The sequence below is a fragment of the Apis dorsata genome, unplaced genomic scaffold, assembly GCF_000469605.1.
Source record: "Apis dorsata unplaced genomic scaffold, Apis dorsata 1.3 scaffold_397, whole genome shotgun sequence".
NCBI lineage: Eukaryota > Metazoa > Arthropoda > Insecta > Hymenoptera > Apidae > Apis > Apis dorsata.
In genome coordinates, this window is record NW_006263656.1 from 1,051,202 (window position 1) to 1,065,364 (window position 14,163).

Consider the following 14,163-nt stretch of genomic DNA (forward strand, 5'->3'; position numbering starts at 1 on the left):
CCTGTACACGTTCGTTAGATCGAAGTAACAAATATTTCATAAAATGTATGAAAATGATTCCATAAAATGTATGAAAAAATCATATAATGTTCGATCAAAATTACCAATTGAATGATCTTAGATTGTATCTCGAACACCTCGTGTAATTTTAACTGTTTGGCAATCCCTTTAAAAAAAAAATGATAAAGTATTCGAAATGGAGTCAGGCGAAAGTTGATTGGATTTCATTGCACGAGATGTGATATGAATATTATGAAGTACTTTTTTCAATCGATTAATCGTTGCTTTCATAACATGCCGCGTGTTAATCCATTTTAACGCGATTAACTTGATGATTTAATCTGTTTAAATTGCCTATGGCAAGTAATTCTTTTTTATCGATCGCGCTTTTAAAATTGCCTGGCACAAAACGGGCCAGAAAATAATCCCGAGCGAGAATTAAAATTTTACCAAAATTTTCACGGAAACGAAAACAAAAAGTTAAAAAGTGAATCAGTTCGACAAACAAAATCGAACAAAAAAAAGATCAAGTGTATATATATATATATATATATATATATGTTATTTCATGCGCAGATACGCGAGGCTGGTGCAAAGCGTAGAAAGCGAGGAAGAGGAGGAGGAGGAGGAGGAGGAGGAAGCGGAGGACGAAGCGGAAACCGAGGAGGACCACGACATAGCCGGTGATTAAACAAATCGACTCGCTTTTTAATGAGATACCTCGGCAACCGAGAGATGCTTTCATCGTTCAAACTTCATCAGGGGAAAAAGGAGGAGAGAAAAAAGGGAAAAGGAAAAAACGACCAGTCTCGAAGGGAACTCGAGGGAGCTCGATCGACAAGTTTATCGAATTTCGGTTTTTTTTAATAATAACTCGTCAAACTTTCACGGATGTAATTCCGCCCCGAACCGTGTAAAGGAGAAAAAGTGAATGACGTTCCAATCGATGAAATAACGACTGAGTGACACCGTTTCCATTTCGTAATTCGTTTCATCGCGCGTACACACATACATACACACACACACACATATATATATATATGTCTTTTTTATCAAATTTTTCTCCCCATTATTTTCGTCGAGGATACGACGAAAACTCGATGAAATTGAAAATGAAACTCAAGAGTAAGAGAAGAAACGAATCGAACAAACTTGAATTAAGTTAAGTTCGATTAAGATCGATTAAGATCGATCAGCTAATTGACTGCCAGTTTCGATCTCGAATCGTGCGAGACAAATATGGTGATTTTTTTTTTTTTTTTAAAAACGAACCGTCCCAATGAGAGAAAGGCGATGAGAAACAATGAGGAATAATTATAGGAAAAGAGCTTAACGAGACAAATTGATTTAAGTATCGTTGAATTTTTGTATTTGTATGAAAATCGTTGATGATGATATCGTTTATGCGGTGTGTTTAGAAATTTAGAAGCAAATGTAGCGTGTATCTTATGTATAGAATAAATGATATAGAAAAATTCGAATTGGTGGAATAAACTTTTTCGTCGTTTTTAAATTCGTCGATTGTTAACGCGACGGTAATTTTCTAGTCTATTAAGATTATTTATCGTTTGTTTCTTTATCCGTGGTGAGAGAAATATATTCGAGAAAGAGGAAATGTTTTTTAAAAAGACTGTAACACACATCTGCCATTGAAAGCAATCGAGACTGCGAATCGATTAATTTATAAATTCATAAACATTAATATATTTGTAATGATCTAACGTATCCAAAGATTTTATCTTTAATACTGTGGGGACCAAGAGGAATCGAAATTTATTTTCTTCTTTTTCTTTTTATTTAAATTATTTTGAAATTTTTTCGAATTATTTTTTCTAATCAACTGTTTGATATTTGTTATTCATCGATATTGCTTTAAAGAATGAAGAAATATTGAAAGAATGAAGAAATATTGTTATAAGAATTTTTACTTAATTACAGTTATTATCGTATTTTAATTTTACTTTTTTTTTTTTTTTGATATTTTTAAAATAATTTATAATCTCTTTGGAATATATATATGTATTTTTTTTATATATTACAATATAAGGTCTTCCTGGTGTTAAAATGAACATAAACTTCTACCAACGATTTGATATCAAATGAAAATATTGATGGAAAATATTGATTAAATCGAACGGGAAAAAAGGATTATTGGAAATGTAATAAACTATATTCATGAAAGGAATTTCTTCAAATGAAGAAGAAGGAATTGGAAGAATTTTAAAAATGGAATAGTGATTCGTTAATTATATCACAAACTTTATCTCATAAACATAAAGTGATTAAGAAAGTTATACTGTACAGAACATATGATATTGTTACATCATTACCATGTCTAAAAATTTTTAACACGATTAAATAGATAATAAGTTTTTTATACAGTAGTCAATTTTTCACCAGAAATTATATACTAACTTATTGAGATTAAAAAAGAACAAAGAAAAAAATTATTATTATTATTATTAAGATTGTCTATTAATAGATAATATCAAAAATAAAGAAAATTTGATCAAAAGTCTGATGAGAAATATATATATATATATGTATAAATCATCTTAAGTTGTATATATTTTTTTTCTGATTTAAAAAAAAAATATTAATTTTCTTTTCTTTAATCGTATTAAATATATAAATTTTGATAAATAATTTTTTTTTTATTTTTTTTTAAAAATAATCATCTTTTACAATTTACTAATTTTTCTCTACTTGACTCTACATTTTTAAATAATTTTTTATATATAACATTCCAGTCACATAAAAATTAAAATTAAAGTTCATATCTTATAGATATATATGTTGTTATAAAAAAAAATGAGATGATATTGTAATGTAACATATCCAATTCAAATTTACAAAATTGAATTCTTAGCAAATTTAATTAATTAAAAGTATGGAAATTTTATATATTTCCAAAATTAAATCATTTAATAAAAAAATAAATAATTTTGATTTATAGTCTAAATAAATTTTTACGTAACTGGAACGTGTAACAATATTATTGCAATATAAAGGCTTTAATGTTTTTTTCTTAATTTTACAAAAACTATTTGTAAATAAATTTAAAATCTACAATGCAATATATATTGTAAAATGCATTTATAAAGAAAATTCATTTTATATTGTACATTTGTAACGCTCAAAGTCAAATCATTAAATGTGAGAAAAAAAGATTTCTTAATAGTTTTTAAGTAAAATCAAACTGGGCAAATAACATTTGACAAAATAAAAAAAAATTGATTAACTTATTAAATATAACATTTATCCTTAATAAAGAAAAAGGAAGGAAATTCTTCAAATGTTACCATTGTTTATAAAATAATCCATGTTCATTAATATGTATTAAAAGTTCATCGTTTATGTATTCGATGGCGATAAGCTTATCTAAACTTTACAATTTGTACAATAAAGTTTCTTGAAATTAAATCTTGAATTATTATATATTAATTAAATATTTCAATATATTATATTATATATTACATTATATCCCATTAAAAAAATCTAGATCATTTAAATTAATAAATATATTTGATGTCTCTCTCAACGAATCTTTATTAATTTGAAATTTTAATTTGAAATTTACATAAAACATAAATAAAAAGAATAATCAGGATAAAAAAAGATAGAAATAGTATAAGAATTAACTATTAATGCCATCTCTTGAGTAACAAAGACACTTCTTAAAAAGAAGTAGATAAAGTAGATTAACAATTAAGGAACAGTTCCATCTCTCGAGTGCCAAAGACATTTTTCTAAAAATGCTCAAGAGATGGCGTTAGTGAATTTTTATTCTATCTATATTCTTTTCTTATTATTTGTTATCCTTACTTATTTAGTTTCGTTTGTCGTACTCTAAAAATTGCACTGATTATATGATTTTTTTTCTATTTCTGTTTTTCTTTCTCCTTTTTTATATTTGTTTCATCTGTGATATCATCTTTGAAGATATAATAATAAATAATAATTGAAAATATAATAATAAATAATATTGATTCTTTAATTTATTTATTCTAATTCATTTATCTCTATCCCGTTATTTCTTTTCCTCTTCTGTTTATATTTCGTGATCACGACAAGATGCAAGAGATCAACTGAATATATTTTTATCATTTCTCTTTCAAAATTACGATATTTTAATGTTTAATGTTAAAATATTACATTCTCAGTTGTATAGTATATCTTTAATATGTTTAAAAATATTTAATTGAAAAGTATCGTAAATAATTTTATATTTAAATTTTCAAAAAACTCATAAATATTTAAAAAAATTAAAAAAAAGAAATTCCTTAAATGAAAGAAAAGAAAATAAAAAGATAAAGATATATTATATGTACATAATATGTAAAAATATAAAAAATAATATATATATGTAATAAAAAGAAAAATACAAAAATATACACATAAAATATATTATAAATGTTTATAATTATATAATATATATTATATATATTTAGTATATGATATATAAAAATAATATATATATATATATTTGAATAAAATCCATATGTTATAAATTATGGTAAAAATTCTTTTTTATTTATTACGTGCGTGCACATATATTTAGTTGAAATAAGAATAAGCATGTAAATAAAAATCTTTAATATAAATAAGATTTATCGAATAATGAGAATCCATTGGATATTTATTATGTTATTTAAAATTTTTTTCTATTTGTAACAATATCTTTGTTTTTAACAATTAAATAATGATTACAAATAGTATATATTTATAATACTTTAATATTAATCGTTTGATCGTCACTATCATATAATTATAGTGTTAATTCATGAAACAAATTTATTCAATTGATAACATTACATTATAATTTAATAAAATTTAATAAAATTATAATAAAATTAATAAAATTAATGCTAAAATTATAAACTCAAATTATTAACTTTCGTAGTATCAGAGTTTAACATCACGGCATTGATGGTTCATGACATTCATGCGGTGTGAATTTATTTTTCTAAATTTTATTAATAGGAAACTAAATAGCAACATGTTCGATATGAATTTTATAAATGAAGACTTTCATAATTGATAAGCAATCATCATATTATCATTTTTTAAAGTGTTCTGGCTCTTATTATCATTACGTTCGCCAGAACAACTTAACCTTTGATGAAATATGTTTCCACCGAAAGACTTGGAGAAATCAGATTATATTAGTTTAAATATCCAAGAAAGTGCAACATTTACGCGAGGATCATCACGTAGTCTTTGGAGAGTAAGTCTGTAAAATATTTTTCCCAGCAATGTAATCTTTTTTAAAAAATTATTCACAATTAAAAATTTTTTTTTTCAGCAATGGAATCAATTGTCAAGGTTTCAAAGAAATATTCTTTATTTCTTAATTATTACAATCATATTAGTTATATTTTATCTTTTACCTGGTGATAATAAAAATGGAGTTTTAGATGAAAGTGATTATAATAACATAGAAGTAGTACAAGATACTCTTAAATATGAAAAGGTACAATTAATTCAATATAAATGAGATTTATATCAAAGAAGAAACATTTTTTTATATTATATAGTTTCTCTAAAAATTAAATAATTTTTTAGGCAGCAGAAGATATTGTAGTAGATAATATAAATCAAGAACATAAAGGAGGTGGGGAGGTCATTGAGGAACCTGAATTCCAACCAGAAATAAACCAGGTGGACGATGATCAAATTGGAGAACCACCTCAACCTAAACCAAATACACTTAAATTTAATGGTAACTTTGTATTAAATATTATATCTTTGTAATTATTAAACTTTTTTATTTATTAATAATATTATATTTATTTATTTTAGGACCACAGAATAATAGACAGAAAGCTATAGTTGCAGCATTCAAACATTCATGGAATGGATATAAAGAATATGCTTGGGGTTATGATAATATAAAACCAATATCAAGAAAATATTATGAATGGTTTGGCTTAGGTCTCACTATAGTTGATTCTCTTGGTACTATGTATATAATGGGTTTAAATAATGGTATTAATTTATATTTAACATATATTATTTATATATAATTATATAATTATAAAAATTTACAAAATTAATAATATTTTCTATTATTTTTAGAATTTTTAGAAGCTAAAATGTGGGTTGAAAAAAATTTAGTATTTTCTTCAAATAGAGATGTTAATTTATTTGAAGTTACAATTAGAGTATTAGGAGGTCTATTATCAGCATATCATCTTTCAGGTGATAAGATTTTCTTAAATAAAGCTGTAAGTTTCTTATATGTTTCAAAATTATAACTAAATTATTTAAAGAATTTTAATTATAAATATTTCTAAATCATAGACAGAATTAGGAGATCGTTTGATGCCAGCATTTTCTACTTCATCTGGCGTTCCTTATTCCGATGTAAATCTTGGAACTAAAACTGCACATGGTCCTAAATGGGGTCCAGATAGCAGTACAAGTGAAGTTACTTCAATTCAATTAGAATTTCGTGATTTAAGTCGCAGTACAGGAGATCCTAAATTCGAAGTATATATGAACATTTCAATCGTAATTATTTTATTTGTTTTTTATAAAAAAAAATATGCAAATTATAATTCTTCAGGAAGCAGTAGCAAAAGTGTCGGAACATGTACATCAATTAGAAAAATATGATGGTTTAGTACCCATTTTCATTAATGCTAATACTGGACAATTTAGAGATCATTCAACAATTACACTCGGTGCACGCGCTGATAGTTATTATGAATATTTATTGAAACAATGGCTTCAAACAGGAAAGACTATTAATTAGTTAGTATTTTTACCATGATTATTATTATTACTATGGTTTATTTAAATTTTTTTTTATTATTTAATATTTTTTATAAATTTATGATAATCATTTAACATTTACAAATGTTTTTAGCTTACGAGATGATTATCTATTAGGTATTGCTGGAACTCAAAAGCATTTAGTAAAACGTACAGCAATTAATAAATATCTTTTCATAGCAGAACTAGTTGGAGCAAACAAAGAAATAACACCAAAAATGGTAAAATTTTAAAATAAAAATATTTATCGTAATTTAATATTATGTATTATTGATAATTATTATATATATTACGTATACTTCATAGGATCATCTTACATGTTACTTGGGAGGTACTTTAGCTTTAGGAGTACATCATGGTTTACCACCTGATCATATGGATCTTGCTAATGAAATTGTTAAGACTTGTTATCAAACATATGCAATTCAACCCACATTCCTTGCTCCAGAAATTACTTATTTTAATATTCAGGTAATTATAATAATAATAATTAATAAAGATTAAAGTATATTATATAGATATATCATATATTTAGAATACAGATGGAGAAAAATCAATGGATATGTATGTAAAGATGAATGATGCACATAATTTACTCAGACCAGAATTCATTGAAAGTATTTTTTATATGTGGTATTTTACTGGGAATAAGACTTACCAAGATTGGGGATGGCAAATATTTCAAGTAAGCAATTATACTTTCCTATAAAATATATATACTTTTATTATTTATATATATTTTTAATCACACACACATACACACACACATATATATATATATGTATATATATAATTTATAGGCTTTTGAAAATTATACAAAAGTAGAAAAAGGATACACCAGCATTGGAAACGTGAGAATTGTTTATAATACACCACAAAAGGATATGACAGAAAGTTTTTGGTTTGCTGAAACTTTAAAGTATTTGTACTTGTTGTTTGACGATACAAGACAATTAATAGATTTAGATAGATGGGTATTTAATTCTGAAGGACATCCGCTACCTATATACGAATCGTAATTAAATCTGATCACAAAATTCATATATTGCATAATTTGTATAAATTTGCACTTTTAGAGAGTCTTAAATATCTTTTGAGGCCAGTGAATAGATATCCTAATATCCTAATAATATATGCAAATAAGAAATTAATCGAATTAATGTACTTTAAAAGATAGATTTTTAGATTAATGATATTCTACAAATAGTTCTCAAACTACATTTTCATAAAAATATTTTTCATGCATTATTCTATAAAAAAAACAAGCATTTACTGATAATATAATAATTATTTATGCTCAATTTTTTTACTAAATTCAAAAGTATGTATTTTTAAATTCATCATTATAATCTATTCCATGATAAATAATTTAAAAATACAAAACGTATTTAAAAGATCATATTTTTAAACAGTGTATAAAAATTGTTGATTACAATGTTTAAAAAAGAAATTTAAAAAAATTATTCTCTTATAGTCTGATATTAAATCCTCTTCTTTTTAAGTAGGAACTCTTAAAATCACTTAATTACTAATCGTCTATATTATTTACTTACAAAAAAAATTATTACAAAATTTTGATTAAACAAGAATTTTAAAAATAATATTAATTTAAGATATTATCTTCAAAGATCCTAGTCAAATCAAATTTTCTTTTTTGTTAACAAATGTACAATATTTTATTTCTTACATATTTTTATATTTAATTATTTTAGTTCAAATAAACTAGTAAATGAACATGACATTAAAAAATAAAGATTAATTATTTTCAAATAACATAATATTTTTTAAAATATTAAGAATATTATCTTATCTTTTAAAATTCATTATAGAAATATTTCTATTATATAAAACATCATATATATCACATATACATATAATATAAATATATTATATTTATAAATAGTGATATATTGAGCACTTTAATTATTACTCAAAATTTTAATTCATTATTCTTCTTATAATAATTTAAATATTATTTATTGCACATTTTTTGTATAAAATATTAACAAATATTAAATGTTTACAAAACTTTTATAGGTAATATTAAAAAAAAAACGAGCAATCAATAAATTAAACGAAAAAATATATTATAGAAATATCACAAAAATATGTAGATGTTTTATTTATAAAGTTAATGAGATAGTAGTAAACTATCATCATTTAATCTAAATATTGTAGATCTAATTCAGAATTATTATTAAAGTAATTAATTTATAAAGATAATAAAATTTAAATTTTATTTCAAAACATCAATTATATGATAGAAGTTTAAATTATTCACACACACATGCATACATTTTAGTTTTTATAGTTTTTGAAATATAATATATAAATTAAATTAATTTTGTTGGTGATTAAATTTTATATATATAGAATAATTATATAAGATATGGTATTCTAAAAAAAAATTTTTTTAAGAAAAATAAAATTTTTAATTTTAACATCTAAAAATGTAATTTATCTTAAGAAGAAATATAATAAAATTATTTTTAGACATATATTTGTTCATGCACTATAGCAAATAAATTTTCAATATTACTATTATTTTAAAAAAAAATTAAACATTAGATAAAATTATTAAAAAATAATAATAAACATAAATTGCATTCTTGTAATATAAAAATATCTGTTTGGCAACTTTATTCTTTAAATGTATTGTTGAATTTTATATTTATATTTTGTACTATTAATTATTATATAACTTAATATTTATTCTACTTTTCAAGTGTAATTCATAAAAAAAAATATAAATAATATTAGAAGTAATGAATAATTAAATTAGATAAATATATTGCATTATTACATAGATTATTAAATTGCACTTTGTGTTATTTCATTATTTAAATATTTTATTATATTTGCAAAACAATCGATATGGTATTCATACTTTTGATTTTTAAAATATTTTAATACAAAAATCAAAAAATAAACCATATGAATATATGAAACATTTATTTAAAGATAAATATATTCTGTTTGTTGAATTCAATTTCATTATATATCATTATGATCTTTAAAAATCAAAATAATTTATTTATGTCTATATTATCAATATCTATATATATCAATAAGATATAATTTGATATTACGAAATGCAGAATTTGAAAATTTTTAATTATTGAATTTCTTACATTACTCTATTTTTGTCAATTATTTATAAAAATAACAAATTTATATAAATGAATTTTCGTAAATTAATTAATATGGATTTTAAAATCGTAACAGTTTAATTTTTACAGTATCATTTTGAAATATATTTACAAAATAAAATTCTTTTTTTTTTATTAAAGAATTTAATAATCTTAATCATATTTATTTTCAATTTTAAATGTTCAAAATGTAACAACTGCACATATCAAATTTATATATTGTATAAATTGTAATTTTTGTACATCTTATTTCTTATGTAATATTTTAAGATTTTATGCCATTTATAAATGTAAAATGTTATTCAAAAATATTTAATCTACTCAAGTATTTTGTTCTATAATGAATATGTTCTATAATTTTAATATGTAAATAAATTTACGGCACTTAAGCAGTCTTTAAGAATAATTAACATTATGACTTTTCATTCTTAATTTTATGATGGAATAAAATATATGTATATGTATATATATATATATGTATATATATATGTAGTAATACATGATTTTTAAAAGAAATTGCTATAAATTAAAAATTTATTTAATATTAAGTTATTTTTAATGCCTTGTTTAAATAATGTATAAATATTTAGAAACTATTCTAATATCACTATGTAAAAATAGGAATGCACGAATAAGATTATCATGCGGAATTTTTTTATAAAGTTAAATTCATTGTTAATAGTAAATTATAACCAAATAATTTTTGTTAAAAACTTATAAGAATAACATGTAAAAAAATAATTTTTATAAATTGGAATGAAATTTAACAGTCTATGAAATGTTAATAATTACTATTGTTATAATTATATTATATAATATAATAATCAATTAATTTGTTATATACATTTTGAATAAACAATATTAAGATTAATTGATTCTTTTATATCAAAAATGATGTAAAAGTTTGTAAAAGATTTAAAAATTTTATATATATATACTAACTAATATATATATATCAACTAAAAAATTTCAATTTTTTCATTTTCACATACTTCATCATCATAAATATCGCACAATACAAAAATAATTATTTTATAAAAATATCAAATTTTTCAATTCTCATTGAAATTTGATCGTTTTTAAAATATGTTTTTAATATATTTTATCCATTTTCATTTAATAAATAGAAATCAGAGATAAGAATAAGATTTTTTTTTAAATACGAAGATTTAATATTCGTTTAAAAAATTGATCGAGCAAAACTCGATTATTAAAATTCCATTTGAATTTGTATCCCATATAATTCAATGGAAATATATATCATTCAAATTCTCTTCACACGCATATATATTAAATCGCATGCAACGAATATAAATGATTATTCGATACGCGAAGAATTCTGGCTGTTAAAGTATTACACACTCGCAGCACTGCTGCGTAAAATATATACAATCTACAACGCAAGAATCATTTTCAGACTGGGCGATTGGTTTGGTTGCCTCCGAGTCGAATCCATTCCTTTCAATTTTCGGTTGTGGCTCGGGAACCGGCAGTACTGCCTGCGCGATTGGTACTGCATTCTCAATCGTCTCGGCATCAGTATTCAATAATTTATTCGTTACCGGAATAGTAGGTGTGGTTGGTGTGATTTTACCAGAACGGGCTTCGTCTGGTATATCATAGTCTACCAAAGCTACAGAAGTCTGGAGTGGTGGAGGTGAATCACTGGACATGATGACACTAAAACAAAATTTCTTTTAAATCTTTTTTTTGTTTCTTTTTTAACAAATATTTTATTTTTCATTTACATAAAAAATATTCAATATAAATTTTTTAAATAAAATTAAAATTGATTTGCATATTTTTATTTCAATCAATATTTGTATTTATTTTTCATAATAAAAACATGATTAGTAAAAACATGATTAGAGAGCATGGCATGAAATATAAGATTTATATTTATTCCACTAGTTACAATCATATGTTCTTTAGATATATGCAGAACTTTTTTTATGAAAAGCTCTACAAGAAAATTTAAAAAACATATTAAATTTTTCTGTAAATTAAATTCAGAATTATATATTGCTCTGTTAATCTGATCAACTGGTGCTTTGTTATTCAGGCTTGTCACATAGTTGACCCTAGTTTCCTTACTATTCAACTCAAATTACTTTTATTTGTGCTTATCGCAATGCATCTTTAAAAAATTCGAATTATTTAATTCGAAGTATGATGAATATTTATATTTTTTTGACTAAGTTGCTCTAATTATTTTATATCTTTTGATTTGTCGTAATATAACTATTTATAAAAGAAATAGCAATCAAAATCGTAATTTTATAGTATTATTCAAATACTCATATAAAGATTTAGTGTTTGATACAAGAAAAATATGGTTTATACATTCTTTCATTAAACATTATAAAGGTTTTCTGTCTTTTTCTCTTCCTCTTCCTCTTAAATACTTGGTAGAAAGTGTAAAGAAGAAGACATACCACCTAGCTTTCATACATGGTTGCATTCTACTCTTTTCTTCTGACGTCAAAGTAGAATAAAAGGATATCTGCTTGGCCATTTTGTAGGTATTGCAGATTTCAAGTGATTAGAATCATGCCATCTCATATGAAAATATGCCTCAAGATTCGTATTTTGAATTGTTTATCCTTCTCCATCAATACTGCGAATAGAGTGCCACATCTCCCCTCCTGTTTTATTCCAAGTTCACACATCACTGATCACACATTATATTATCCAATTTTGTATAATTTCGATTAAGTAAAAAAATTTAAGTTTTGTTTTTTTGAAAATTAAACATGCAATATTTTAATAACACGATATCAAAAAATATTAATAAAAATAAAAATTAAAAATGTTTTACAATATATTAAAATATATTATAAATTTAAATCAATCATTGATTTTGAAAAATATTGAAAAATTAGTTTATAATTAGTTTATAATCGAATATTTTTAATTTTTTTTTAATTTTAATAAAAAATAAAAATCATTTTCATGGGTTACATGAATTATGTAATTATTATTTCGAGAAAAAACGAGCGACTTCTATTAAATAAATTCTTGCAGTTAATCAAGATTACTAATATGACAACAGTTTCTATTGATTAAATACATGCATTGTCCATTGAAATATATTTGCTTATAATAAAACGAGCTTCAGTTTATGTATTTATATATAACATTATGCGAATATTATTTAATTAAATATAAAATATAAAATTTAATTTCAATGATTTTATAATCAAAATTGTTAAATTAGTTGATAATTGATACAATAATAAATTTTCATTTATCAATTAAAATTTCAATAAAGAAAAGAATTATATTTATTCACCAATAAAATAAAATAACTGGCTTATTTTGTGCTCAATAGAATATATATTCACACTTGATTTACATGAAAAAAGAAATACCCTGCACGTCATGAAATAAAAACTCGTCATAATGAATTCATACTAGAAATAATTTACATTCGAAACGAACATTTTGTTATTATATAAATTATAATTATGATATATTTGTATATTATACATATATTATATAAAAAATTAATCAATAAAAATCAAAATCATCGTATCAAATTTTAGTTCTACTTATGATAGTTCGATAACATCGATAGTTATTTCGATATTCGAATCACCATTGTTCAGTTACTAGAACAAGAATTCTTTATAAACATAATTTTTGTTATTATATAAACATATCAATTCAATGATTTTAATTATAGTTAAATTAATTAATATATTGATAATATTTATAAAAAAAATCAAAGTAAAATAAATAAATAAATAAAAAATAAATAAATAAAAACAATTTCATTAAAATCAATTAACAAAACTGGATTATTTCCAAAAAATTCTAGTATAAACAAATTGTTCGTCTTATCTTTACAAAAAATTTAGCAATTTATATCACTTCACATTTTAAAATTTATTTATATATTTATTCACAATCACGAAAGAACGGAATAATTAACAATTGCATATACTATTGCTATAGTTTATATTATAAATATTTTTATAAATAAATTATACTATAAATAATATTTTTTTAAATGTTAATTTTTTATATTAAAATACTTGGTATACCGCGAAACATGAGCAGTTCGTGCCTCGATCTACGTTAAACTGCTCGATCTAACTCTTAATATATATTCCCATCCCGCGTGTATACTTTTCACGTGGATACAGGAGCGTATCTTCCTATGAAAATCACCCTCCTTTTAAAAAAAAAAGATAAGAATAATTTATTTTTAGAAATTCAAAAAAAATTATTAAAT

At 22.3% G+C, this 14,163-nt stretch overlaps 3 protein-coding genes across 8 annotated transcripts in view; 2 read left to right on the top strand and 1 right to left on the bottom strand.

Moving 5' to 3' along the window:
• Positions 1–1,108, top strand: part of LOC102674499 (voltage-dependent calcium channel gamma-5 subunit) — a 22,507-nt gene extending 21,399 nt beyond the window's left edge. The window contains exon 9 of the mRNA XM_006619190.2: positions 577–1,108. The gene's annotated coding sequence lies outside the window, so the exon portion shown is untranslated. The remainder of the gene's footprint in view (positions 1–576) is intronic.
• A 3,703-nt stretch (positions 1,109–4,811) lies between these two features.
• LOC102674268 (endoplasmic reticulum mannosyl-oligosaccharide 1,2-alpha-mannosidase) lies at positions 4,812–7,899 on the top strand. Its single transcript, XM_031512181.1, has 12 exons — positions 4,812–4,950; positions 5,073–5,227; positions 5,306–5,473; positions 5,566–5,722; positions 5,803–5,988; positions 6,079–6,227; positions 6,304–6,492; positions 6,569–6,756; positions 6,872–6,998; positions 7,084–7,248; positions 7,313–7,462; positions 7,578–7,899. The coding sequence occupies exons 2-12, from the start codon at positions 5,129–5,131 to the stop codon at positions 7,794–7,796; spliced, it is 1,797 nt and encodes a 598-aa protein (XP_031368041.1). The 5' UTR covers positions 4,812–4,950; positions 5,073–5,128; the 3' UTR covers positions 7,797–7,899.
• A 3,148-nt stretch (positions 7,900–11,047) lies between these two features.
• The window catches only part of LOC102673818, a 6,864-nt gene continuing 3,748 nt past the window's right edge, over positions 11,048–14,163 (bottom strand). For 2 of the 6 annotated variants that reach the window (XM_031512182.1, XM_006619186.2), the window contains exons 2-3: positions 12,362–12,571; positions 11,053–11,606 (exon numbers count right to left, since the gene is read on the bottom strand). In XM_031512182.1, the coding sequence (XP_031368042.1) occupies positions 11,273–11,606; positions 12,362–12,441 (414 nt within the window). In that variant the 5' untranslated portion in view covers positions 12,442–12,571 and the 3' untranslated portion in view covers positions 11,053–11,272. Of the gene's footprint in view, positions 11,607–12,361; positions 12,572–13,218; positions 13,236–13,972; positions 14,104–14,163 lie in introns of those variants that run through there. The other 4 variants (XM_031512184.1, XM_031512183.1, XM_006619187.2 and 1 more) reach the window with 4 other exon arrangements.